The 26388-nt window shown below is 42.2% G+C and overlaps 1 protein-coding gene across 2 annotated transcripts in view; it reads right to left on the bottom strand.

Annotated features, from left to right (window-relative positions):
- Positions 1–22191, bottom strand: part of AIMP1 (aaRS-interacting multifunctional protein 1) — a 45757-nt gene extending 23566 nt beyond the window's left edge. The window contains exons 1-2 of one of the 2 annotated variants that reach the window (XM_070104731.1): positions 21997–22191; positions 340–474 (exon numbers count right to left, since the gene is read on the bottom strand). In XM_070104731.1, the coding sequence (XP_069960832.1) occupies positions 340–474; positions 21997–22077 (216 nt within the window). In that variant the 5' untranslated portion in view covers positions 22078–22191. The remainder of the gene's footprint in view (positions 1–339; positions 475–21996) is intronic. The other variant, XM_053794350.2, reaches the window with a different exon arrangement.
- Between the last annotated feature and the right edge of the window lie 4197 nt (positions 22192–26388).

Genomic DNA, 26388 nt, shown 5'->3' with positions numbered 1-26388 from the left:
GCTATTTCTTGGTATCATTAGATAGAATGGAGGACTTACTAGTGAAATAAATTTTTACTAGGTCTGCTTTAATTACTGGGACAGCCTAAACCAATAATCAATAAAATAGAAGGCATACTAATAAAATAAATAGGAACTGGGTCAAAATGAGCTTGGAAATTGCTTAAAACAGGACTCCAAGTCTGCAAAATTACCAATGTGTAAATGCACCCAATATGCCAATTTGTGCCTGTGTAATTCCATGAGTTTCCATCAAATTTCACATTTTTGAGATCATTAATATGACAATTACAAAGCCCTGGAGAAAAGAAGAACAAAATGGTGTACAGTATATCTAACCTGAGTGATGCCCTGGGTTTTCTCTAGACTCAACAAATTTTGCTTTAGCCTATCCACTTCTTTCCGTAGTTCTTGATTCTCATTTTTCAGTTGATCTTTGCGTGCCTCCACAGCAATGGCCTGCAACTGGTTGACCTGAGGGCAATAAGTGACGATGGATTTTGTTCTAACCACAACTTGTGAAGTCATTCATTACTTCATTTAAAAAAAAAAAATCTTAAATCTACTGGTTCTAGGTATAATTTTCAAATACATTCAGTACACCTAAAAAAAAAAAAAAAAAAAAATCACAAAATTCCTATTTTCATCAAGAGTGTCAAAGAAAGCTAAATGGCATATCAATTTCCACATGAAATTTTTATTACTGAAAGTTTTGCTACATGTAATTGAACTTATAATATACAGTGGAACCTCAAATATCGAACTTTCTTTGGTCCAGAAGGCTGTTCGAGTGCCTTTACCGAATGAATTTATTCCCATGAGGAATAATGTAAATTAGGTTAGTCCATTTCAGACCCTCAAAAATACACTTATAAAGCACTTACAAAAATACACTTACATAATTGGTTGTGTTGGGAGCAGTTCGATTTTTGAGGTTCCACTGTAATCTTTGACTAATCCACAGTACAGCAGCTGTCTACACTTCTGTACGAACTTCTTGTGTTTTATAAGAAAAATGTGCTTAAAGTTACTTTCAATACTGCACACACATTTTCAACCTGCATTACATATAACTCTAGTAGCTATCCCTATAACATATATTAGCTATTCCTATAACCAGCATTAATTATCCCTTTAATCTGTGTTAACTACTGTGGTATCCCTGTAATCTATGTGAACTATCCCTATAACCTGTATCTATTTCTGTAACCTGAATTATATATCCTTTTAACCTGTATTAGCAGTTCCTATAACCAATACAAATCCATCCCTATAACCTATATTAACTAGCAATAATAGGTTGGTAGACATCAACCACCCAGGGAGATGCTACCTTCCTGCCAAGTGAGTGTAAAACAAACCAGTAATTGTTTTACATGATGGTAAGATTGTTGGTGTCTTTTTTTTGTCTCATAAACATGCAAGATTTCAGGTACGTCTTGCTACTTCTACTTACACTTAGGTCACACTACACATGCCTGTACAAGGACACAAGAATATACAAGCATATACACATGCATGTACAAGCATGTACAAGAACTAATAAGAAAATAGAAGAAAAAGGCAGAGCTCACAAAAAGGGAAGGAGAGAGTGGTTCTCAGCAAATGAAGGAAGCTAGAAGAGCTTGGCAAGAAAATGGAGAGGATAGCTGCAAAGAGCAGGAAATGGGAGCTACAAGCCAGAGCAGTAGAAGCTAAGATAGAGTGCTTAAAAGAAGAACTAAAAAATCTGAAACAGCTTAAAGAGCCAAATGACAGTACAGCCATGCCATCATGAACTTCTATATCAGTCACAGACAAGGGGACTGCAGAGAGCAGTGGAGCTTTACTGTATGCAAAGGGCCTATCAGACCCACGTGGGGCCCAGGAAAAGATGAGGAGCACACTAAGAACAAATGAGAAGTCTGAAGACAATGAAAGAGCTATACTATATGCAGAGGCTCTAACAGACAACTGCAATGGCCAGGAACATCTGAGCAGGAAAGACAGACCACTGAGCACAGGGGCATCAGTCAAAGAAGGGTTTGAAGGAAGGAATGCTTCAGTGGAAGGAATTAAATAACCTCAGAGGATGCAAAGGGAGATACAGTGGGAGGACAAAAGACATAGGTCAGTTTTTGTCTATGGACTCCAGGAAGTCGAATGGGGAATCCTATGATGAAAGAAAATAGGTGGAGAAAAAAAGTGATTGAAAGTATCATGAAAGCAACAGGTGAGGATGACATTATCCAGGTGACAAATTTTCGGAGAATTGGGCGATTTGCAAGCGGAAGAAAACGGCCTGTCAAAATAATCAAGGCAGAATCAGCTCGAACCTTAGTCCTGCAGGAGAAAGCACAAATGAGGGACAAACCAGAGTACTGGAGCATGTACCTCGATTGAAACAGAACATAAGAAGATAGGATGATACTGAAAGAGAGGGTACAAAGATGAAAGAAGGAGCGATAGGCAATGATGAAGACAAGCACAATAACCCAGACCCAGGTGACAGAGCAAACACACCCTCCTCCAGAATCACCCAGAGAAGGGCTCCAACCACAACAACCCCAAAGCAACTAAATAATCTAAACCAAAACCCACACACTGTTCCTTCTGTCTCCACCCCCCACATCACAAACCCCACCCCTACAGCAACCACCTATGGGCATTCTGCCCCCACCCCCTCATCACAAACACCATCCCCAACACAACCCCCCATAGGCCCCCACCAGGGCTCCCACTTCCCAACCCCAATATTCTCCCAGGACCACAGTTTTACAAGAGAAGTTGAAGGGTTGGTACACGAATGTGGATAGAATAACAAATAAATATGAGGGTTGGCATGAAAGAATCGATGAGAAGTCCCCAGACATCATAGCAGTCACAGAAACGAAACTCACTGAGACAATAACAAATACATTCTTCCCACTGTGATATCAGATCCAGAGGAAAGATATAAGGAGCAGAGGGGAGGATGGTTCCACTGCTCATTAAAAACCAATGGGGATTTGAGGGAATGGAAAGCATGGACGAGACTGGAGAAAGGGATTATATAGTAGGTACAATTCAGTCTGGGGAACAAAAAATAGTCATTGCAATGATGTATAACCCACCACAGAACAGCAGGACGCCAAGAGCGGAATATGAAAAGAGCAACATAGCAATGGTGGACACACTGGCTCAGGTGGCAAGAAGGGCTCACTCGAGCAGAGTAAAGTTACTGGTTATGGGCGATTTCAACCTCAGGGAGATTGATTGGGAAAACCTGGAGCCACATGGGGGTCCCAAAACATGGAGAGCCATGATGATGGATGTGGTACTGGAAAACCTGATGCACCAACATGTTACTTACATTACCAGAGTGAGATGGTAGGATGAACCCGCAAGACTGGACCTTGTGTTCACCCTGGGCAGTTTAGACATTGAGGACATCACATATGAGAGTCCCCTAGGAGCTAATGATCAAGTGGTTCTGTGCTTTGAATACATAGTTTCAAGTGGAGAGGGTAACAGGAGCTGAATGGGAAAAGCCAAATTATAAAAGGGGGGACTACACAGATATGTGGAACTTCCTGCAGGAGGTTCAGTGGGACAGAGAATTGGAATGAAAAACAGTAAACGAAATGATCTAATACATAACAGAATGCAAGAAGGCAGAGGGAAGGTTTGTTCCCAAGGACAATAGAAATAATGGGTAGGCTAGAACGAGACCTTGGTTTACCCGAAGGTGTAGGGAGGCAAAAACTAAGTGCACTAGAGAATGGAAAAAGTACAGAAGGCAAAGGACCTAGGAAAATAAGGAGATTATTTGAAAAGCCAGAAACGAGTATGCACAGATAAGGAGGGAGGCCCAGCGACAGTACGAAAACAACATAGCATCGAATGTCAAGTCTGACCCGAAACTGGGGTATAGCCACATTAGGAGGAAGACAACAGTCAAACACCAAGTGACCAGGCTGAGGAAAGAAGGTGGGGGAACTCACAAGAAACGATCAAGAGGTATGTGAGGAGCTCAACACGAGATTTAAGGAAGTATTTACAGTGGAGACAGCAGCAACTCTGGGAAGACAGCACAGAGGGGGACACCAACAAAGACTAAACCAGCAGTTGTTGGATGACGTGCACACAACCGAGGAGGAGGTGAAGAACCTGCTAAATGACCTAGATACCTCAAAGGCGATGAGGACCAGACAACATCTCCCTGTGGGTCCTTAGAGAAGGAGCAGAGATGCTGTGTGTGCCACTAACCACAATCTTCAACACATCTCTTGAAACTGGCAACTACCTGAGGTATGGAAGGCGGCAAATGTAGTCCCCATTTTTAAGAAAGGAGACAGAAACGAGACACTAAACTATAGACCTGTGTCACTGACGTGTATAGTATGCAGAGTCATGGAGAAGATTATCAGGAGGAGAGTGGTAGAGCACCTGGAACGGAACAAGATTATAAACGACTGCCAGCATGGATTCATGGAAGGCAAATCCTGTGTCACAAACCTACTGGAGTTTTATGACAAAGTAACAGATGTAAGACACGAGAGAGAGGGTAGGTTGACTGCATTTTCCTGGACTGCAAGAAGGCCTTCGACACAGTTTCCCACAGGAGATTAGTGCAGAAGCTAGAGGATCAGGCATGTATAACAGGAAGGGCACTGCAATGGATCAGAGAATACCCAACAGGGAGGCAACAACGAGTCATGGTACGTGATGAGGTATCACAGTGGGCGCCTGTGACGAGCGGGGTCAAACAGGGGTCAATCCTAGGACCAGTGCTGTTCTTGGTATAAGTAAATGACATGAAGGAAGGGATAGACTCAGAAGTGTCCCTGATTGCAGACGATGTGAAGTTAATGAGAAGAATCAAATCAGATGAGGATTAGGCAGGACTACAGAGACCTGGACAGGCTGGACACCTGGTCCAGCAACTGGCTACTCGAATTTAACCCCGCCAAATGCAAAGTCATGAAGATCGGGGAAGAGTAAAGAAGACAGCAGACAGAGTATAGGCTAGGTGGCACAAGACTGCAAACCTCGCTCAAGGAGAAAGATCTTGGGGTGAATATAATACCGAGCACGTCTCCGGAAGCACACATCAACCAGATAACTGCTGCAGCATATGGGCGCCTGGCAAACCTGAGAATAGCGTTCCGATACCTTAGTAAGGAATCGTTCAAGACACTGTATACCGTGTACGTCAGGCCCATACTGGAGTATGCAGCACCAGTTTGGAACCCACACTTGATCAAGCACGTCAAGAAATTAGAGAAAATGCAAAGGTTTGCAACAAGGCTAGTTCCAAAGCTAAGGGGAATGTCCTACGAAAAAAGGTTAAGGGAAATTGACCTGACGACACTGGGGGACAGGAGGGTTAGGGGAGACATGATAACGACATACAAAACACTGCGTGGAATAAATTAAGGTGGACAGAGACATGATGTTCCAGAGAGGGGACACAGAAACAAGGGGTCACAATTGGAAGTTGAAGACTCAGATGAGTCAAAGGAATGTTAGGAAGTATTTCTTCACTTGTCAGGAAGTGGAATAGTCTAGCAAGTGATGTAGTGGAGGCAGGAACCATACATAGCTTTAAGTACACGAGGTATGATAAAGCTCATGGAGCAGGGAGAGAGAGGACCTAGTACTCATCAGTGAAGAGGTAAAGGTAGCCAGGAGCTGAGTCTCGACCCCATGGGCAACCACAATTATCGTGTTACTTGGAAAAACATTCTGAATTTGTCTTTGATTCCCTTGCAACTTTAATTTTGTAGTCTCATTTAGCTTTTCTTATCCCTTTTTAACCTCTTTTAATATGAAGACATTGATCAACAAGATGATCTTCACTTTTACTGATACTCTTGATATGCCACAGTGTCACTGTACTGAGTTGAGTCATCCCTGGTTCATCCTGGACCCTAGCCTGAATCACCCCAGGATATCTAGTCACCATGGTTGAAAAGCACTGCTATAACTTGCATTAGCTATCCCTATGATCTTTATCAGCTATTTGTATAACCTGTATAATTTACCCCTAATATGTACAGTTTCTATCTTTATAATTGTTATAAACTGTATGAATATTAACTATGAGTAGTATTAGGAAAAATATACACCACATAGGGACCATAGTGAAAATAAATCCTAAGTAATCATATCAAGCCACTTAGTGTACCTGTTCATGACTTCAGGGATCATATAAAATATGACTTGGTCTCTGACTAGACATCCAAAATTAGAAATACATACAGGTACAACATCGATCTTCCAGACACTGATGGTCCAGAAACTCATAGTCCATACAAATTTACGAGCAGGAACTTGAAATTCCCACGGCAGTGTATTTACCACCCAACTGTACGTCACTTATCCAACCTTAAGACCAAGGAATACATACTGCGCTCTCTAAAGGCGGAAAACTCAGTAATCCGGAAAGGCTTTGGAACCAAAGGGTCCGGAAAATCAATGTTGTACCTGCATTACAGAATTAATACCTGATTAGAAATACAGTGGACCCCCGATATTCGATATTAATCCGTTCCTGAGGGTCATCGAATACCGATAATATTGAAAACCGAATCAATTTTCCTCATAAGAAATAATGGAAATCAAATTAATCCGTGCAAGACACCCAAAAGTATGAAAAAAAAAAATTTTACTACATGAAATATTAAGTTTAATGCAATAGAATGATTACAATAACAATAAAATACAGTAATTGACACTTACCTTTAATGAAGATCTGGTGATGATTGATGGGATGGGAGGAGGGGAGAGGTGTTAGTGTTTAGAAGGGGAATCCCCTTCCATTAGGACTTGAGGTAGCAAGTCCTTTTCCGGGGTTACTTCCCTTCTTCTTTTAATGCCACTAGGACCAACTTGAGAGTCACTGGACCTCTGTCCCACAACAGATCTGTCCATAGAGCTCTGTACCTCCCGCTCCTTTACGATTTGTCTAAAATGGGCCACAACATTGTCATTGTAATAGTCACCAGCACGGCTTGCAATAGCTGTGTTAGGGTGATTTTCATCCATAAAGGTTTGCACTTCAACCCACTGTGCACACATTTCCTTAATTTTTGAAGTAGACACAATGGATTCCACAACTGGCATAGGCTTCTCAGGGTTAGCCCCAAACCCTTCAAAATCTTTCTTAATTTCCATACTAATTCTCACCCTTTTTACCAAAGGGTTGGCACTAGAAGCTTTCTTGGGGCCCATGGTGACTTATTTTGCAGAAACAAGCACCAAACACAGTGATAATATGGAATGTACCGAATGTATCCTTAGATGCGCGCACACTGGCTGGCTTGTAAACACTGGCGCACACGGGGCAGTTCTGGCTACACATGGACAGGTCTTGTACGAATCGTATCAAATACCGGGTTTTCAATCGAATACCGAGGAAATTTTTTTGCGATATAATGCATCAAATACCGGATTTATCGAATACCAATGCCATCGAATACCGGGGGTCCACTGTACTGGTACACAAGAAAATAAAGATAACTGTACAGTATACCAAGTTCAAGTAGAATTTTACAATCTTGACATGCTATCTTTCATAGTTTTGAAGTGGAAAGAAACAAACAGCAATCCTTGCAAAGTGCAATGTTGCAAAACGAAGACATTAAGGAAGAATGAGCACTTTATTAAGACAAAGTTTTAGTTAGAAACCAAGCTTTATCAAAACTACAGAGTACATGCAAAATGTGAGAAATATACAAGTTAAATGAAGATAGGAGGGGCGACTGACCTAAGCAGGTGAATAACTGCAAGTCTTGGAGTTTGCCAAGTACAATGGGTTTGGCTAACTGAAAATTACAGTGGACCCCCTCTTTACGAACGCAGTGCATTACGTTAAATCCGCCATGCGAAGCATTTGAACGCAAAAAATTTGCCTCGCCTTACATGATTCGTCCGGGACGCGTCCCACATGTGGCCTCAGCGCCAGTGTTTACAAGCCAGCCGGTACGGTCGCATCTATGCATACATTCAGTACATTTCACATTATCCCAGTGTTTTTAGTGCTTGTAACTGCAAAATAAATCACCATGGACCCCAAGAAAGCTTCTAGTGCCATCCCTGTGGTAAAAAGGGCAAGAATTAGTATGAATTGAAAAAAGAGATTAAGGAAATGTGTGCAAAGTGGGTTGAACTGCAAACCTTTAAGGATGAAAATCACCCTGACACAGCTACTGCAAGCCATGTTGGCAACCTGTACAATGACAATGTTATGGCCCATTTTAGGAAAGTCTTAAAGGAACGGGAGATACAGAGCTCTATGGACAGATTTGTTGTGCGACAGAAGTCCAGTGACTCTCAAGCTGGTCCTAGTAGCATTAAAAGAAGAAGGGAAGTAACCCTGGAAAAGGACTTGCTACCTCAAGTCCTAATGGAAGGGGATTCCCCTTCTAAACAATAACTTCCATACTCTCCCCTCCTCCCATCCCATCAATCATCACCAGATCTTCAATAAAGGTAAGCGTTATGTATTCTGTTCTTAGTATAGTAGTAATTGTGCATGTCTTCTTCAGTTTGTGTGTATTAAAATTAATATTTCATGTGGTAAAAAAATTTTTTTTTTCATACTTTGGGGTGTCAGAAACGGATTAATTTGATTTCCATCATCTCTTAAGGGGAAAATTAATTTGGATAACGATAATTTCGGCTTACGATGAGCTCTCAGGAACGGATTAATATCGTAAGGCAGGGTCCACTGTACTTTGTTCCCGTATTTTTATGATGGTGTTCCTGGTACAGATTAAGTTTATACTTCTGACCTCTGGTCTGATTATGGTATGTATTCCAATGGCTGTTGGAAAATGGAGATGTGTTAACAAGTACAGTAGTCTTCAAATGAACATTGGCAGTAGTGAAAATACAGTGGTACCTCGGGATATGAACTTATTTCCTTCCAGAAGGCTGTTCGAGTGCTGATACCGAATGAATTTATTCCCATACGGAATAACGTAAATTTGATTACTCCATTTCAGATGCCCAAAAATACACTTGCAAAAGCACTTACATAAATACACTTACATAACTGTTCGCATTTTGAGCTGCTCGTACCCCGAGGTACCACTGTACTGATTATTTCCAGCTGTGTCCCTGTCCCAGAAGCTGCTTACTAATTCCTTGGTTGTGTGTCTGTGGGAACTAGAGGCTGGCTAAGGGTTCAGACTACTGAACTCTTGGCCAACTGCAGTTACATATCTATTTATTTATTTATTTATTAATTTGAACATAATACAGAGTAGTACAAATGAATACAGTTAAGTGCAACATGCCAAAGCTCCTTGTATGCAGAGCATTATGGGCAGGCTTAAAATTAACTTAAGATTCACTAAGCAGTGATATATTCAGTGGTAAAACATTATTATTTTATTTTTTTTTTATTATCACACTGGCCGATTCCCACCAAGGCAGGGTGGCCCGAAAAAGAAAAACTTTCACCATCATTCACTCCATCACTGTCTTGCCAGAAGGGTGCTTTACACTACAGTTTTTAAACTGCAACATTAACACCCCTCCTTCAGAGTGCAGGCACTGTACTTCCCATCTCCAGGACTCAAGTCCGGCCTGCCGGTTTCCCTGATAACAATCAGGCACAAATGAGTATTACAAAAACAGGTCATATGGTCATTTACTGTATTGCTGTGCATTCAGTATTCTGTTGGGTAATGTAATTAAAAAATAACAAAGTTTGATTGGGTATCAGGTTAAACATTTATGAGATACAATTATTAGAAACATTTACGAGATACAATTTTTAAGATACAATTATTCAGTATTTATTTGGTTGTGGGTGAGTAAGTGATTTTTGAGAAGAGACTTGAATTTATAAACAGACAAGTGTTTCTTTTATATTTACAGGTAATGAATTCCAGATTTTAGGGCCTTTTATGTGCATTGAGTTTTTGCATAGCGTGAGATGGACACGAGGAACATCAAAGAGTGATCTGTGCCTTGTGTTATGGTCATGTGTTCTGTTGAGGTTGGTAAGGAGACGTTTGAGGGGAGGGTTTATATTCGAGTTAAGTGTTCTATGTATGTAATAGGTGCAGTAATAAGTATGGATGTTTTGTATGGTGAGTAGGTTTAGGGTTTTGAATACTGTATTGGTGGAGTGTGCTGCCTGTAGTAGGAATGTGTTATCATTCTGACTGCAGCCTTTTGCTGGGTAATTAGTGGTCTCAGATGGTTTGTTGTTGTTGAGCCCCATGCACAAATTCCATAGGTGAGATAGGGGTAAATAAGTGAGTGATATAGGACCAGGAGGGCTGTCTGTGGAACACAGTACCGTATCTTCGATAGTATGCCTACGGTCTTGGAAATTTTCTTGGAAATTTGCTGTATATGTGTTTGAAATTTGAGTCTATTATCAAGGTGGATTCCTAAGAATTTTCCCTCTGTGAGTTTTGTGATAGGTGATCCATTTATCATTATGTTAAGAGGGACATCTGTAGCTGTTACCAAACTGAATGAAGTAGGTTTTGTCAATGTTTAGAGTAAGTTTGTTAGTCCTCATCCAGGTAGATATTTTCTGTAATTCGGTATTTACAGTACAGTGGTCCCTCGTTTTTTGTAATTAATCCGTTCCTGGAGGAGCTACTATAAACGAAATTTACGATTTGCGCATCAATTTTCCCCATAAGAAATAATGTAAATTCAATTAATCCGTTCCTGACACCCAGAAGTATTAAAACAAAATAATTTTTTACATGACATATACATGTAGTACATAAACAATACAATGGGAAATGATGAATGAAACATTAACAGCATAACACTTACCTTTATTGGAGATTCTTCTTAGTGTATGGGAGACTGGAGGAGGAGAGAGATTGGATTGTTTACAGTTTGGAAGGGGAATCCCCTTCCAGCAACACCTCAGGTACCAATTGCTTCTCTGGGGTTCCTTCTCTTCTCTGTTTCTTAATGCTAATAGGACCACCTTGAGAGTCACTCTAGTCCTGTCTCGCAGAGTAACTGTGGAGAGAGCTCTGTTTCTGGTATCTCTTTAACACTTCCTTAAAATGGCCCAAGACTTTGTCACTGTACATATTTCTCACCTTCTTTACCACAGGCTTGGCACTAGGAGCTTTCTTGGGAGCCATGGTAGCTTATTTAGTCCTTGCAAGCACTAAAATGAGTGGAATATTATGAAATATTTCGTAGAAGCACTTGAGGGGACCTTCACTCACTGGTAAACAATGCCAGACTGGCTGGGTAGGGAGGCCTCCCCGGCTCACACCGTGAGTACGCGTCCCGGACGAACTACTATTTGCGAGTCAACCTATGAAAAGCGAGTCCATGTTTATACGAAAATACCCCTATGATTGGCGAAATTTACGATTACCGAGAACTACGAAAAGCGAGGGACCACTGTATTGGCTAGCATGACTGGGCTCAGGTGAGAGAAGACGTATGTAGTGTCATCTGCAAATAGTGTGGGTTTGAGTAGTTGCGATGCATTTGGTAGGTCATTAATGTACATGAGAAAGAGAAGAGGGCCAAGGACACTTCCCTGTGGGACACCAACTGTAATTGGCTGTGCTTAAGAGTTTGCTCCATTTATGTACACATATTGGCTTCTGTTGCTGAGATATGACTAAGTAGTTGAGGGAGTGCCCTCTTATACCATAGTGTGACAATTTTATATAGAGCAAGTCATGGTCAACTGTATCAAAAGCTTTACGTAAGTCAATGAAGATCCCCAGTGGGACTTCTTTTTTCTCTATTGCAGTGTATATATGTTCAAGCATGTGTATAATAGCATCATTAGTATTTTTATTAGGCCTGATCCCAAATTGACAGGGGTTGAGTATGTTTTGGGAGATGAGGTAGGAACAGATTCGCTGATGAATTAATCTTTCGAAGATTTTAGAGAGAGGGTGTAAGTTGGATATTGGCCTATAGTTATTCAAGTCTATTTATAGCTACAGAAGAGAAGTTATGCTCATTGTGTCCTGTTATACAGGAGAGAGTGAAAGCAAGATATTTTTATGACAATGTACTGTTGGAAAGTAAGCAAGATGACATTTATGAAGGGATTCAGGAAAATCGGTTAGCTGGACTTGAGTCTTGGAAGTGGGAAGCACAGTGCTAGGACTCTGAAAGAGGGAAGAGTCTGCTGCAGTTCAAAAGGCCATCTGAATTGTGATGTCAGCACACTTCTTGTAAAACGGTAAATAAGTGATGATTTTTTTTCTTTTTGAGGGGGGGTCACCCTTCCTCAATGGGAGATGGTTGGTATGTTAACAATACATAAAAAAAAAAAATCCAGTGGTTGGAGTACTTACTACATCCTTTCTTAATTCATTCCACTGGTCTACAACTCTGTGAAGAAAAAAATTCTAGAATCCCTTCGGTGCTACCTTTTTATCTATTTACAACTGTGGTATCTTGTTCTCTCTGTTTCAGGTAAAAAAATCCTCTCTATCTAATTATTCATGTTTTACAACCTTATGTGCGGTTATCATGTCTCCTCTCCTCCTATCAGCCACATGGGCATCGTCGATGCTTTTAAACTTTTATCATAACTAGTATTTTTTTAAATCTGGTAGTGTTTTTGTAGCTTTACTTTGGGTCTTTTCTATATTGTCTACATTTCTTTTAGGTGTGATAAAATTTGTTTGGATTTTTAACCGGAGAATTAGCTACTCAGAATAACCCAAGTCAGTGCATCATCGGGGACTGTCTTTCTTAATTCTATAGTTGTCCTTCAATTTTGTCCCCCAGGATGCCACCCACAACAGTCAACCATCTACCAAGTACCTACTTACTGCTCACCATCTGGAAAAGACCCGGGCCAGGACAAGACAGGCGAACCTACAACAACAATACTTACTTCTAGGTGAGCAGAGACAACAGGTGTAAGGAAACATGCCCAACGTTTCTACCTATAATGAGGATTGAACCATGGACGCTCAGTGTATGAGATGAGAGTGTAGCCAACCGAGCCACAGGAACCACACCACTGCTGCATATTTAAATTTCAGCTTAATATATGTTGTAAGCATAATTTTAAATATTTCTTCATCTCCATATATTTCAAGGGTATTTTAAATATTATCTACATCTGTAGTGTTGAATGAAGCTAATCTCTGAACTTTCAATCCTTCCAATAGCTGCTGGGAAACAGTGTTGAGAGTATGTATATGGGTGACCATAAACCTTCGATGAACTATGACAGTGGTGACTACATTACATATATTTTGCTACTGCTGGATATTCTCCCATATATACATGTATATGTAGTAAAACTATCAGCAAGCACTAACTTAAGAGCATAAGAACAGTGGAATCCTGAAGTAGGCCTATTGGCCCATGCTAGCCAGATCAAATTCACACCCAACTGCATCCATTCATGCATATACCTATCCAACTTATATTTAAAGCTACCTCAAGTTCTTTCTTCATTGACACTACTTGAGAGTTTGTTCAACTCATCTACAACCTACTGCAAAATCAGGGCTTCTCTATTTTTTGTTTTTCACACGTTGGCTGTTTCCCAACGAGGCAGGGTAACCCAAAAAGAAAGAAAAAACTTTTATCATTCAATACTTTCACCATCATTCATACATAATCATTGTCTGCTTTGCAGAGGCAATCAGATATGACAGTTTAGATGGTCCCCCAGTCAATATCCCAAACCCACGTAGGAAAAGGAAGGCGGGGTAGGGGGTTGTCCTAGGAGAGGTTGGAGGGAAGGGGTAAAGGAGGTTTTGTGGGCGAGGGGCCTGGATTTCAAGCAAACGTGCGTGAGTACGTTAGATAGGAGTGACTCCAGAACATATGGTTTTCAGGACTTATGAACTGTTGGAGTGTAAGGTTATATTTTGTGAAGGGATTCAGAGAAAGTGGTTAGCTGGACTTGAGTCCTGGAGGTGGATTATTATTATTATAATCAAAAAGAAGCGCTAAGCCTCCTGGAGGTGGAAAGTACTTCTCTATATCCTTTCTAAATCTATATTTGTCCAACTTAAATCCACTGTTATTTTTCAATCATATCTCCCCTAATTCTATGTCTTTCCTGAGAGTACCAATTCAGTGGCCTCAGCCTATCTTTGTAGGAAAGGTTTGTGATATATGGGATCAACTCTGTCATTCTTCTCTGTATGTTTTCCACAGCAATTACTGTACATCCATTCTGTTAAACAGACTCCAGAACTGTGCAGATAATCTGAGGCCTTACCAAGTATATATAATATTATTATTATTATAATCATAACTAAATGCTAAACCCATAAGGGTCATACAATACTGACTAAGGATATACATGTGTCAAGTTGAAATATAGCCCTAGAGGTTTTATTTATACTTCTTGATATGAAGCCAAGAATTCTATTAGTTTTATTGCACTTTATGCACTGTTGTCTTGGCTTTAAATTTCTGCTAACCAGAGCTCTTAAGTCTTTTTCACATTCAATTTGACTAAGATCTACAGCACACTATTTGGCTTATAAGTGCCATAATCATATAATGTAGCAAAAATAAATAATATTGTTGAATAATTTGTGGTCATATTTTATTAGTCACTGAGCCTACCACCTGGATAACTTCATATGATACTACCATTACTTCCACTAACACTAAACGTGATGCTCAATATCAATATTTATTACAGTAGACCGTTGTTTAACATGATTTTGTCTGGCACGTTTTGGTTATAGCACGATTGAAGAATTGCGGCATATTTTTGTGTAACACTTTGTAAAATTAACACGATTCGCGGGAGGGTAAAAAAATTTGAGTGTGTCGCCTACAGGATACAAACCATCCTCTGCTAGGAGTTTATATCTTTTTCTTGCCATATCTTAAATCTGCCAAGCAATCATGGCACCCAGTAGGGATACAAGTGTTGCTGAATGTGGCAAGAAAAGGTTTAAGAGTTTAAGTCTTAGAATTAACAAAGAAAATAGAGATACTATTAGGCAAGAGATAGCCAGTGGCCATAATGAAGCGTCTCTTGTGCACATAAAAAGAATGAGATAAATACAAGTCTGTGTAATGACTGATTTACTGACTGATTACGGACTGACCTACTGACTGACTGACTTACTGACTTGACTGACTTACTTGACCTACTGGCTTGACTGACTTACTGACTGATTTACTGATTGACTGACTTAACTGATTTACTGACTGACTTAAAGTTAGACTTTTTCACTGAAGAGGACACTGAAACTGTATCTAGAGCAGCTGATGCCTTACCGTCAGCTGTATAACGTTCTGAGGAAAATAAAACAGAAACCCATTACAGAATTTATGCACACTCCAGTACAACCATCGACTTCAGTACCAGAACCTCTATCATCCACCTCAGCCCAGTAGGGCCACAGCATAACTCTCCACTCCACACAATCATCCACAAACACCAGCACCCACAATTTAAGGTAAGAAATGCTATTATTTCTGTTTCATTATAAGTTCTTCAGTTTGTCTAACACGATTTTAACTAAAATGGCGTTTTCAGGAACGTAACTACGGTGTTAAACGATGGTCTACTGTATTATCATGACTCATGAATCAAAATATCAAAGTAACCAGCCACAAAATGCACCAGCCTGGAGGTTTAGGAGTTATTATTATTGTAATAAAAAGAAGCACTAAACCCACTGTGGCATGCAAAGAGTATGTAACCTTTATTCGGCACATGTACACACCCCAACCAGCGAACCAGGTGCTAAGGGTTAATGATGGGGCCCCATCATTCAATCAGTACCCAGGTTCCAGCCAATGAGAAGATGGTTTTGGCAATCTCGTGCAGCTTGTCCTAGTCGACAACCTGCTGGAGTCTGTGGGACCAGAGGTTCGAGTCTTTCTGCAGGATCATGACTTAACCACTGCATTGGAGGCATCCAGGTTGGCTGATACCTTTGAAACTAACTGCTCCTTGTCCAGACGGTCCCATCTCTCTTTTCAACAGCCTGGCATAAGCAGAAATTGTCAACCTTGGAGGATGAAGTGCCAGTAGGAGGGAGAACGTTTACGTCAGCCAACTAAGTCACCTGGTGAGCCACGCTACTCAACTTATGGTCCACCTGGTGAAAGACAAAAAACTCAACATGGTGCAACTCTACAACAGTATCCAGAGAGACACCAGCCAGAGTGACACCAGTTGCAACGTCAGCAGGGAATTAAGGGAAAGCCTGTCGTCTGCTTCCTCTGTAATAAAGTAGGTCACATCCATCCCAATTGCCCCCACAAACCCCAACCCATGGGAAAAATCTAGTGTCCCTAGTAAGATGACCCTGAAAGAAGTAGAGAAAGGGATGGCTCCTTATTACTGTCAGTCTTATTTCCCTTCAGGAAGACTCAAAAACAACTGAAGTCAGAACCTTTAGAGATATTAGAGCATATTGCTCACTTATAAGAGAGGGAGTACTTCCCCTTTCTGAAAACACTTCATTACAATCCTCTGTTTTGCTGGAAGCATTCGGAGGAGCTATCTTTTCTGTCCCCTTGCATAGAATTTATGTACAGTGCAAATATTGCACTGGATACTTGACTGTTGGTGTATCCGAAGAATTCCTTATGAAAGATGTCATGTTATTACTGGGTAATAACATTACCACTGCTAGTGTATGTCCTGAACCCATAATGATTAATTCTTCTCCGGTGTTAGCCATAACTCAGACTCAGATCAAGCCTTCCTATTCCATTGTTGCAGGATTGCCAGATATTTGTTTCCATGTCCAAGGGATTGTCCTTCCGGGAGGAACAACAAAAAGACCCTTCTTTGAATTTTGCTTTTCAGGCAGCCATGGGTAAATCTTTTTCGGATCACCCGGTCAGGTATAGTTAAGTTTATACTTATATACGACTATTTGATCTGCACTGAGACTGGTAAGGAGATAGAGAGCCCGCAGCTGTCAGACAGGTTAGTAGTTCCAACAAAGTTTAGACCTCAAATATTGAATATAGCTCATAATACTTCATTAGGAGGTCACCTAAGAATTACTAAAACATTATATAGAATCATAAAAGAATTCTATTGGCCAAAATTAAGGCAGGATGTGAAGAATCATATCCAATGTTGCCGAGAATGTCAGCAAGTAGGGAAACCTGGACATTCCACTAAACCTGCACCTCTCCAGCCCACACCTGCTTATGGAGAACCTTTTGCAGAATTAATTATAGATTGTATAGGTCCACTATATAAGTCAAAGTCTGGAAATCAGTACTTATTTACCATTATGGATACAGTAACTAGATATCCAGAAGCAATTCCCATGCCCAGTATTAATACAAAAGCCATTCTCAAGGCTTTAACCAGATTTATTTCTTGTTTTGGCATTCCTAAATCTATTCAAAGTGATCAAGGTACTAACTTCACTGCCAAAGCATTTAGGGAAGCATTAACTAGGTTAGGGATAATCCACAACTTATCCAATGCCTATCATCCTTAGTCCCAAGGCACCTTGGAAAGATTCCATCAGACGTTAAAAACCATGATGAGAACTTTTTGTATGCATTTTCCTACAGACTGGGATGAATCACTACCTCTGTTGCTGTTTTTAATAAGAGAAACTGTGCAGGAGTCTACTGGGTACAGTCCATTTGAGCTGATCTTTGGGCACAATGTACGAGGTCCTCTTCAGGTGCTCAAAGAAGGATAGATGGGAGAAGACGTTAGCTCAACACTCTACAACCCATCTTCAAGGTTGCAGGTGGCACGTCAGTTAGCCAAGGCTAACCTAAAGGCAGCTCAAAACAAGATGAAACAGAGGTATGAGAGAAATGCACAATTCCACTCCTTCCATCCAGGAGACAAGGTGTTGGTATAGGAACCTATACCTGGCCACACCTTGAAAGCTAGATTTACGGGACCTATGCAAATTGTAAGTAAATTATCTGATGTAAATTATGTGGTATCTCCCCTTGATAAGACCTCAAAAACTAAAACTTACCACATTAATCAATTAAAATCTTTTCATACACCAGATAAAGTCCCAGTAATGACTCTGTCCTCTACCTCTGAGGATGACTTTGACTCTTTGCACTCTATTTCTGAAATTAATGTCAAGCTTCCAAACTCTGTCCTTCTCAAGGACCCTAGCCCTTTAATGGCGGGGCTGTCTGAAACTTGACCAACAAGTCTAACTGTGCTTCTACAATCATACCCTGATATTTTTTCGGATGTGCCGAAAAAAATGTACGTTAGGTTATCATGACGTAGATGTGGGAAACTCTAAACCTATTAAACTCTCCCCCTACAGAGCTAATCCTGAAGAGCAGAAGCTACTTCAGCAGGAGGTAGAATTTCTGTTAGAGCATGGGTTAGTGGAGGAGTCATCCAGTCCATGGGCTTCACCGTGCATCCTTGTTAAAAAAGCTGATGGATGTTTTCGTATGTGTACAGACTACCGTAAGGTGAATGAGGTCACAATCACAGATGCTTACCCTCTTCCTCGTCTGGATGACGTAATAGACTTTGTGGGTAAGGCTACTTTTGTGTCAAAGTTAGATCTCCTTAAAGGTTACTATCAGGTACCTTGGCGGATAAGGCGAAGGAAATCTCTGCCTTTGTAATTCCAGGAGGTCATTATCAATATACAGTTACCCCCTTCGGAATGAAAAACTCCCCCTCTTCATTCAGGAAACTTATCCATCAGGTTATTAAAGGACTTAAAGGCACGGCAGCTTACCTAGATGACATCGTAGTGGTGTCTGATACTTGGGATCAACACCTATTTAGGCTTAAGGCTCTTTTTGAGACCTTTCAGAGTTCCCATTTAACTGTTAATTTATCTAAGTCTTCCTTTGGCCAGGCCACTGTTACTTTCCTGGGCCACGAAGTAGGTAGTGGCAAAGTTGCTCCTAAATTTGCTAAAGTTCTTTTCATTAAAGATTACCCAATTCCCCATGATAGGAAATCTCTTCAATGTTTCCTAGGCATAATAGGGTTTTACAGAAAATTCTGTAAAAAATTTTCAGATATTGTAGCCCCTCTTACCTCTTACCAGTCACAAGGTTCCCTTTAATTGGACCCCGGAATGTCAAAATGCTTTTACGAAAGCAAAAAGATTATTGTGTACTGCACCCATTCTTTTGTCTCGTCTTCTCCAAACCTTTCTCGTTACAGGTTGATGCTTGTGAGTCTGGGGTTAAGGCAGTACTGATGCAAAACGGGGACGAGGGGTTGCAGCCTGTAGCATTCTACTCGTCAAAGTTCCAGCCACACCAGAGGGCTTACTCTACTATCGAAAAAGAAGCCCTCACGCTGGTACTGGCTTTGGAGCACTTCGATGTTTACGTGGGCCAGACTTCACAGGTGGTCACTGTCTATAGTGACCACAACCCTCTAGTATATCTCCAAGCCATGAAGAACCACAATACATGGCTCATGAGATAGAATCTACGACTGCAACCCTATTCTCTCAAAATATTACACAATGCCGGCAAAGAAAATAAGTTGGGAGATACATTATCAGATACATTATTATTTTAGGTTAGGATGTGTTTGGGACCTGTGGTGACCAGTACAAGCTCTTTTTTTTGTCCCCTTGTGTGGGTTTTTTTTAGTGAGGGGATGCGGGGTACCGTCCACCCATGTCTTGGACCTATATTATCCCTACTGTCTGCTGTCTCGCTCTGAGTTTAGAGTTTGGCTTTATGTCGCAAATAAAGCTGAGCTCTAAGAGCTGGATGGTTGAGAGGAAAGGCAGTCCCATTATATGGTGCCATGGTGGCACAGTTACCAATGGGAGGTGGGAGCCTATTCCTGAGCCTCTCAGGGTGGGGGTGTGGCATGCAAAGAGTACATAACCTTTATTCGGCGCATGTACACACCCTCATTGAAAGGCTATCTCCTCCAACCAGCAAACCAGGTGCTAAGGGTTAATGACAGGGCCCCATTGTTCAATCAGTACCCAGGTTCCAGCCAATGAGAAGATGGTTTTGGCAATTGCAGAGGTGATGTGGGTACCACACACCTGTCTGCCCTTGTCATTTCCATTCTAGTGGCTTCTATTCTGCCTTGCTTATCGTGGAGTGCACTAATACCTATTGTTGTACATAGTGTATATTTTTTGTACATAGTGTATATTTTTTTTTTTTTCAACAAACCGGCCATATCCCACCAAGGCAGGGTGGCCCAAAAAGAAAAACGAAAGTTTCTCTTTTTAAATTTAGTAATTTATACGGGAGAAGGGGTTACTGGCCCCTTGCTCCCAGCATTTTAGTCGCCTCTTACAACACGCGTGGCTTACGGAGGAAGAATTCTGTTCCACTTCCCCATGGAGGTAAGAGGAAATAAACAACAACAAGAACTAGAAAGAAAATAGAAGAAAACCCAGAGGGATGTGTATATATACATATATATGCTTGCACATGCATGTGTAGTGTGACCTAAGAGTAAGTAGAAGTAGCAAGACGTACCTGAAATCTTGCATGTTTATGAGACAGAATAAAAAGGACACCTGCAATCCTACCATCATGTAAAACAATTACAGGCTTTCGTTTTACACTCACTTGGCAGGACGGTAGTACCTCCCTGGGCGGTTGCTGTCTACCAACCTACTACCTAGAATAAGAGTGGCTACTCTCACCGCTGGGCAACGGCGACCAGTGCTATATAGTGTACATAATTCTGTTCTTACTTGGTGAAGGATAATATAAGTCAAATTTTTCTGCTGTGTTTATTTTGCTCCCTTTACACCATGATAACAGGCCTTAGGACTCCTGGGTTGTAAGACCCACTAGGGTCATACTAGGACTCACTTGCCGTGGGCTCAATCTCCACCCATTCTGTGGTTTATGATCTTCACAAGATTTATTAAGCCTATAATGATGATGCAACACTGGGGAAATGGCTGGCAATTAGAAATTATCCACAGGGGATAACTGCTCATATTCCTCATATTCAGAGCCTTTCACCAGTATCACGTGGACTGGAGTTTTTGTTTGGATTAACAAAGGACAACCCAATTAATTCATGTCATCAGACACTTTGTCTCATTTCCATTGGGCTTCTTCAATCCTCCTCCCCCAGGATGATATAAGATTTGTTGGGATTTTTAACCCCAGGGATGGTTAGCCACCCAGGATAACCCAGGGAAGGGATAGCCACCCAGGATAACCCAGAGGAGGGTTGATCACCCAGGATAACCTAGGGGAGGGTAAGGCACCCAGGATAACCAAAGGGAGGGTTAACTACCCAGGAAAACCTGGGAAGGGTTAGCCACCCAGGATAACCTGGGGAAGGGTTAACCACCCAGGATAACCTGGGGAAGGGTTAGCCACCCAGGATAACTTGGGGAAGGGTTAGCCACCCAGGATAACCTGGGGAAGGGTTAGCCACCCAGGATAACCCAAGAAAGTCAGTGCGTCATCAAGAACTGTTCGTCTTATTCCCATTGGAGGTTCATTAATCTTGTCTCCCAGGGATACTTCCAGAATATAAATGGGGCATGTGTCTGTGTAATGCTCAGCAGATAGAGGATTGAGCCTTCACCACATCTTCCACTGAATGACTCACATGGGTTTAGTATTTAGTATAAAAAAAAGTTACTCCCAGGATGCGACCCACACCAGTCGGCTAACACCCAGGTACCTACTTACTGCTAGGTGGACAGGGAAAGCAGGTGTAAGGAAACATGTCCATGCCGGAAATCGAACCCTGGTGCCTTAATGTGCGAGCTGAGGCCGCTACCAACCGAGTCACGAATATTATATTTACGAGGGAGCGCTAAATCCACAGGGGGTCATGCGTCTGGGGAATGAGCACTCAAATTCAACCCAAGGAAAGGAATGACAGGTCAAATTCCTTGGATGTTGAGCCCATCACCAGCACGAATGAGCTTCCCTGGGGGCGGATATCAAAACATGTGGATTATTATTACAATCAAGGGGAGCGCTAAACCCGTAGGATTACGCAGCGCATATAAGGGGGGGGACGTGGAAGGTATTCCGGCTTAATACAGGGAACCGGAGCACAGATCCAGCTCCCTAGATCAAGAGCCCTTCACCAGCGTCAAAACATGTGGAGTTCCGGCAGCATAGTCTCTATTTTACCTGTTTTGTGAGGAGCTCTATCATTTTCTCTGTCTCTATGGCTTTCTGCTCTAGTCTGCTCAGAACATCACGTGACGCCATGATGAAAAAGAGCCTCCGTTGGTTCCCAGTAATCACCGTGTTGCAGACACACTCACAAGGCTCCACCAGCGCTGCCTCGTCTTGTTGTTGTTGTTGTACAGCTGGTACCGTCCAGGGGTCGCATCAACCCTTTCACCCACCTGCTCTTGCAAATTCAACTGATGGTCCTGCAAGTTTATTCACGTATACACAAATACAGTTACATAGATTATCATACATAGCAGTACATGTATAGAGAACCTGGGATAATCTAAAAAAGTCAGAGTGACTTATTTCCATTGGAATCCTTTTGGTGGCCTTTTGATACCTCTTTTGGAAACCTTGATTAGTATTTTTTTTAACATGTAAACCACACAATATCCAAATCCTGTAAACCCCACATTGTAAACCCCTTATAGAGAATAAGCTTGATTTGATTTGATTTGATGGCCCTATGAACCTTCTAATAGCGCTTTGAATCCTTTGATATCCCTATGAACCCTTCGATGGTCCTATGAACCCTTCGACGGCCCTTTGATAGGCCTATGAACTATTTGACAGGCCTATGAATCCTTTTATAGCCCTATAAATTATTTGAAGGCCTTGTGAATAGTTTGATGGTCATATGAATCCTTTGACGACCCAATGAACCCTTTAATAGCCCTATGAATGGCCCTACAGTGGCCCGTGGCCTGGTGGCAAAGCTCTCGCTTCATACGCTAATGTCCGGGTTCGATTCCCGTCAAGGGTTGAATCACTGGGTGTATTTCCTTACACCTATTGTCTATGTTCACCCGTTAGTAAAAATGGGTACCTCGGTGTGGGTCGCATCCTGGGACAAAACTGACCTAATTTGCGGGAAATGCTCTACATAACAAGCCACTTTCTATTTAGTAGTATGTCATTGATGTCAGCAATGGTCTGTATACCTTGTACATGTACTTGTAGAAATAAGGGTATGTATTTTTATCATATTATGAATCATTGGATGGTCCTATGAACCATTTGAAGGTCCTTTAATAATAATAATATATTTATTTCTACAAGTACATGTACAAGGTATACAGACCATAGCTGACATCAATGACATACTACTATATAGAAAGCGGCTTGTTATGTAGAGCATTTCCCGCAAATTAGGTCAGTTTTGTCCCAGGATGCGACCCACACCTATTATGGGTTAATTGGTGGTTCTTGGTAGCGGGGAGTAATGATAAGGCTTTGGAGGCTTCTTACTTTATTTGCTATTTCGTGGGGTACATAGGCAGTGTGTTAAGACCCCATGGCCCAGGAGGGCCATGCCCGCAAGGGAGAAAGGAGTACGCCTTGTTGACTGAGTGAAGGCCGCTGAATGAGAGGCAGGTCTGGGCATACTGAAGTGACATAGGCCTATAGGTGGCAGCACAAGCATGGCACAAAATATGAACTCAGCTGGCAGACAGCATAGACTGTCTATGCAGACAGTACAGGCTGTCTACATTCACTCGGTCATGCACCACCATGGTCGTCCCTGACCATGAATGGCTGTAAAAAAAAACTCAGTCTCTCTCTCGCAGGAACAGAGCAGAGAACACAAAATAAAAGCATGTATATATACATACATGGACATGGAAAAAAAAACTTCCTACTGGGAGGGAAGAGAAAAACAGGTAGGGTGTGCTAAACATCATGGTCATAGGCAGTGAGCGTCGAGGGGCATCACTGAACGCCTTCCTGCGTCTGGACAGATACTGCAGCACAGGAGACATCGCTGCGGCTGAGCTGTGACATAACAGGGTACGGTCTCCTCTGGAACGGTGAAGCAGTCATCGTATGAGTCGCTGCAAGATTTCACTCAACCTGGGGCACAAACTGCTGGTGCCCTCGAGTGAGGCATCGTCAGTACTTGGCAACTGGGCAGGACTACTTCTGGCAAGCGACTCAGGACATTTCTCGACTGGTACTGTCACTGGGGCTGTCACTGCCAGCGAGCGTGGAGTGAGTCATGGCAGAGACGACTCGGCGAAACATCTGGGAGTCATAACATCATACACCATACTGCAGTGAGCAGGCTAGCAGTCAAAGTGGCATCATCTTTGTGCAAGCTGCTCACTGAAGCTATGACACGAGGCTGACACAGCGCCTGCCATCAGGGTCTAACTGCGACTTGACGAGTGTCATTCTCTCGGCAGTTGGAGTTATAGCAGAGGTTAGTCTAAGCATCCCCAGACTTGTTTCTCTACATATAACTGCACTCTGATGGTCTGGAGGTGAAGTGTAATAAATCTTGATGGGAATCATAGCAGGTACGATTCTGCAGGACATCCCAAGCGATGGGCATAAGAACTTTCTGTACAAGAGGCTCAGGCACTCAGGGCTGACTAATATCAGCTGTCGAACGCGCGGGTCACACTGGGTGACAAGTAACACGAGGTACTACACAGTGGTCTGGGCTCAAGACCACACAGGACACACGGAAAACTGCACACACCTGCACTGCACATGCGGTACTACATGGCTTACACTAGCAAATGACGCTTTTCTGTGCAAAAATCGACACTAAGCTATACACAAACATGTGAGAACACTGAGAAGAATGAATTAACACATGACATATATCTTCCCTCAATCTTCTCGATAATACAACATATTGCTCACTGTGAAACTAACACTGTCGATCAGGCATGACGTCGTGAGGTGATGTCATGGGGTGACATTGCGAGGTGATGATAGCAGCATGGTGATGTCGTGAAGTCGGGCAACATCGTGGGTGATGTCGTGAGGTGACGTCAGTGGAGTGATGAGGCAGCAGACCGCAGCATGTGGCCTGGGACGTCTGGCTTGTAGATCCACATGACATCGTCCACACCCCACGTAGCTTGCTCCACATGGCTTGGTGATCTACATGGCTTGGTGATCTAAGTAGCTTGGTGATCCACGTGGCTCCGAGTGGCCTCGGGCACTCAGATACACAGCTCTGGCAATGAATTCACACAGAAAACAACAGAAAACACAGCAGAGGGAGTGAGAGCAACGGTGAGTAGTGTATGGTGCAGTGTACAGCAGGGTGAGCGTGGACTAGGCAAGGAACGGCCACTTCCTCCTCTCCCACCCACAACCACAGGAGAAACACTCACAATGGATGCAGAAATAACCACAAAACTCACCTCTGACTTGCTGAAATAGCTATGTTGAGCTGAACAACAACAGCAGCAACATACAAGTAACGCTAAACACGTGACTTGAGAAAAAGTGTGGGACGCTGTGGTGTGGAGTCAGAGAGAAGCCACTTACAATTCTCGAAGAAATTCGGTAAATTTCGGCCAAATCCCGATTGTACCTGTGTCTGGATGCTGAAACGTGTAGACAGGACATCAGGATAACTCGTTGAGAGAAGGATGCTTCTCGTGAGGGGTGATGAAGTGAAGACAACTTCATACCTCTTCCTTCCTTTCTCTGGGCAAAAACACTTGCTGCGACCACAGCTTCCACCATTTATTATGGGTTAATTGGTGGTTCTTGGTAGCGGGGAGTAATGATAAGGCTTCGGAGGCTTCTTTATTTGCAGTGTCATGGGGTACACACGCAGTGTGTTTAGTGCCCATGACCCAGGAGGGCCATGGCTGCGAGAGAGAGAGAGAGGAGTAGGCCTTGTTCCTTTCATCCGTGGACTGCTTGCAAAGGCAAAGGCAATGTTCGCGGCTTTCACAGAGACCCACATAAAGAATCACTTGGACAACGAAATATGGATCCCAGGTTACAACCTATACAGATGCGAGAGTGAACAGGCAAAAAGGTGGGGGGGGGGGGGTTGGCCTGTATATCGCAGTCACTCATTTGGAAAGAACTGCTTAATGATGTAGTGGAAGTTTTAGCAGTAAAGATCGAGAACTAAAACCTAGTCATTGTGGTAGTCTACAAGCCTCCGGATGAAACATCCCAGCAATTCCAGGAACAGCTGTTAAAAATTGACCACTGTCTGGAAAATCTTCCAGCTCCTGCCCCCAACATATTGCTCCTGGGGGATTTCAACTTGAGGCTCCTAAAATGGAGGAATATAGCAAATAATGTTGAAGTGATAACACCAGGAGGCAGCTCTGACGAGAACTCACACACAAACGAGCTTTTAAGTCTCTGCACAAAATTCAACTTAAACCAGCAAATAATAGAGCCTACTAGAATGGAGAATACACTAGACCTCATCTTCACTAACAATGATGATCTGATACGAAATGTCACCATATCAAAAACAATATACTCAGATCACAACATAATCGAGGTTCAGACATGTATGCACGGAGCCCCAGACCGACAAAACGAGATCAATCACGAGGGAGCCTTTACCAAATTCAA

The sequence above is a fragment of the Cherax quadricarinatus genome, chromosome 94 (genome assembly GCF_038502225.1).
Source record: "Cherax quadricarinatus isolate ZL_2023a chromosome 94, ASM3850222v1, whole genome shotgun sequence".
Classification (NCBI taxonomy): domain Eukaryota; kingdom Metazoa; phylum Arthropoda; class Malacostraca; order Decapoda; family Parastacidae; genus Cherax; species Cherax quadricarinatus.
Note: the sequence above shows the minus strand (reverse complement) of the source record. Positions and strands in the feature narration are given on the sequence as shown.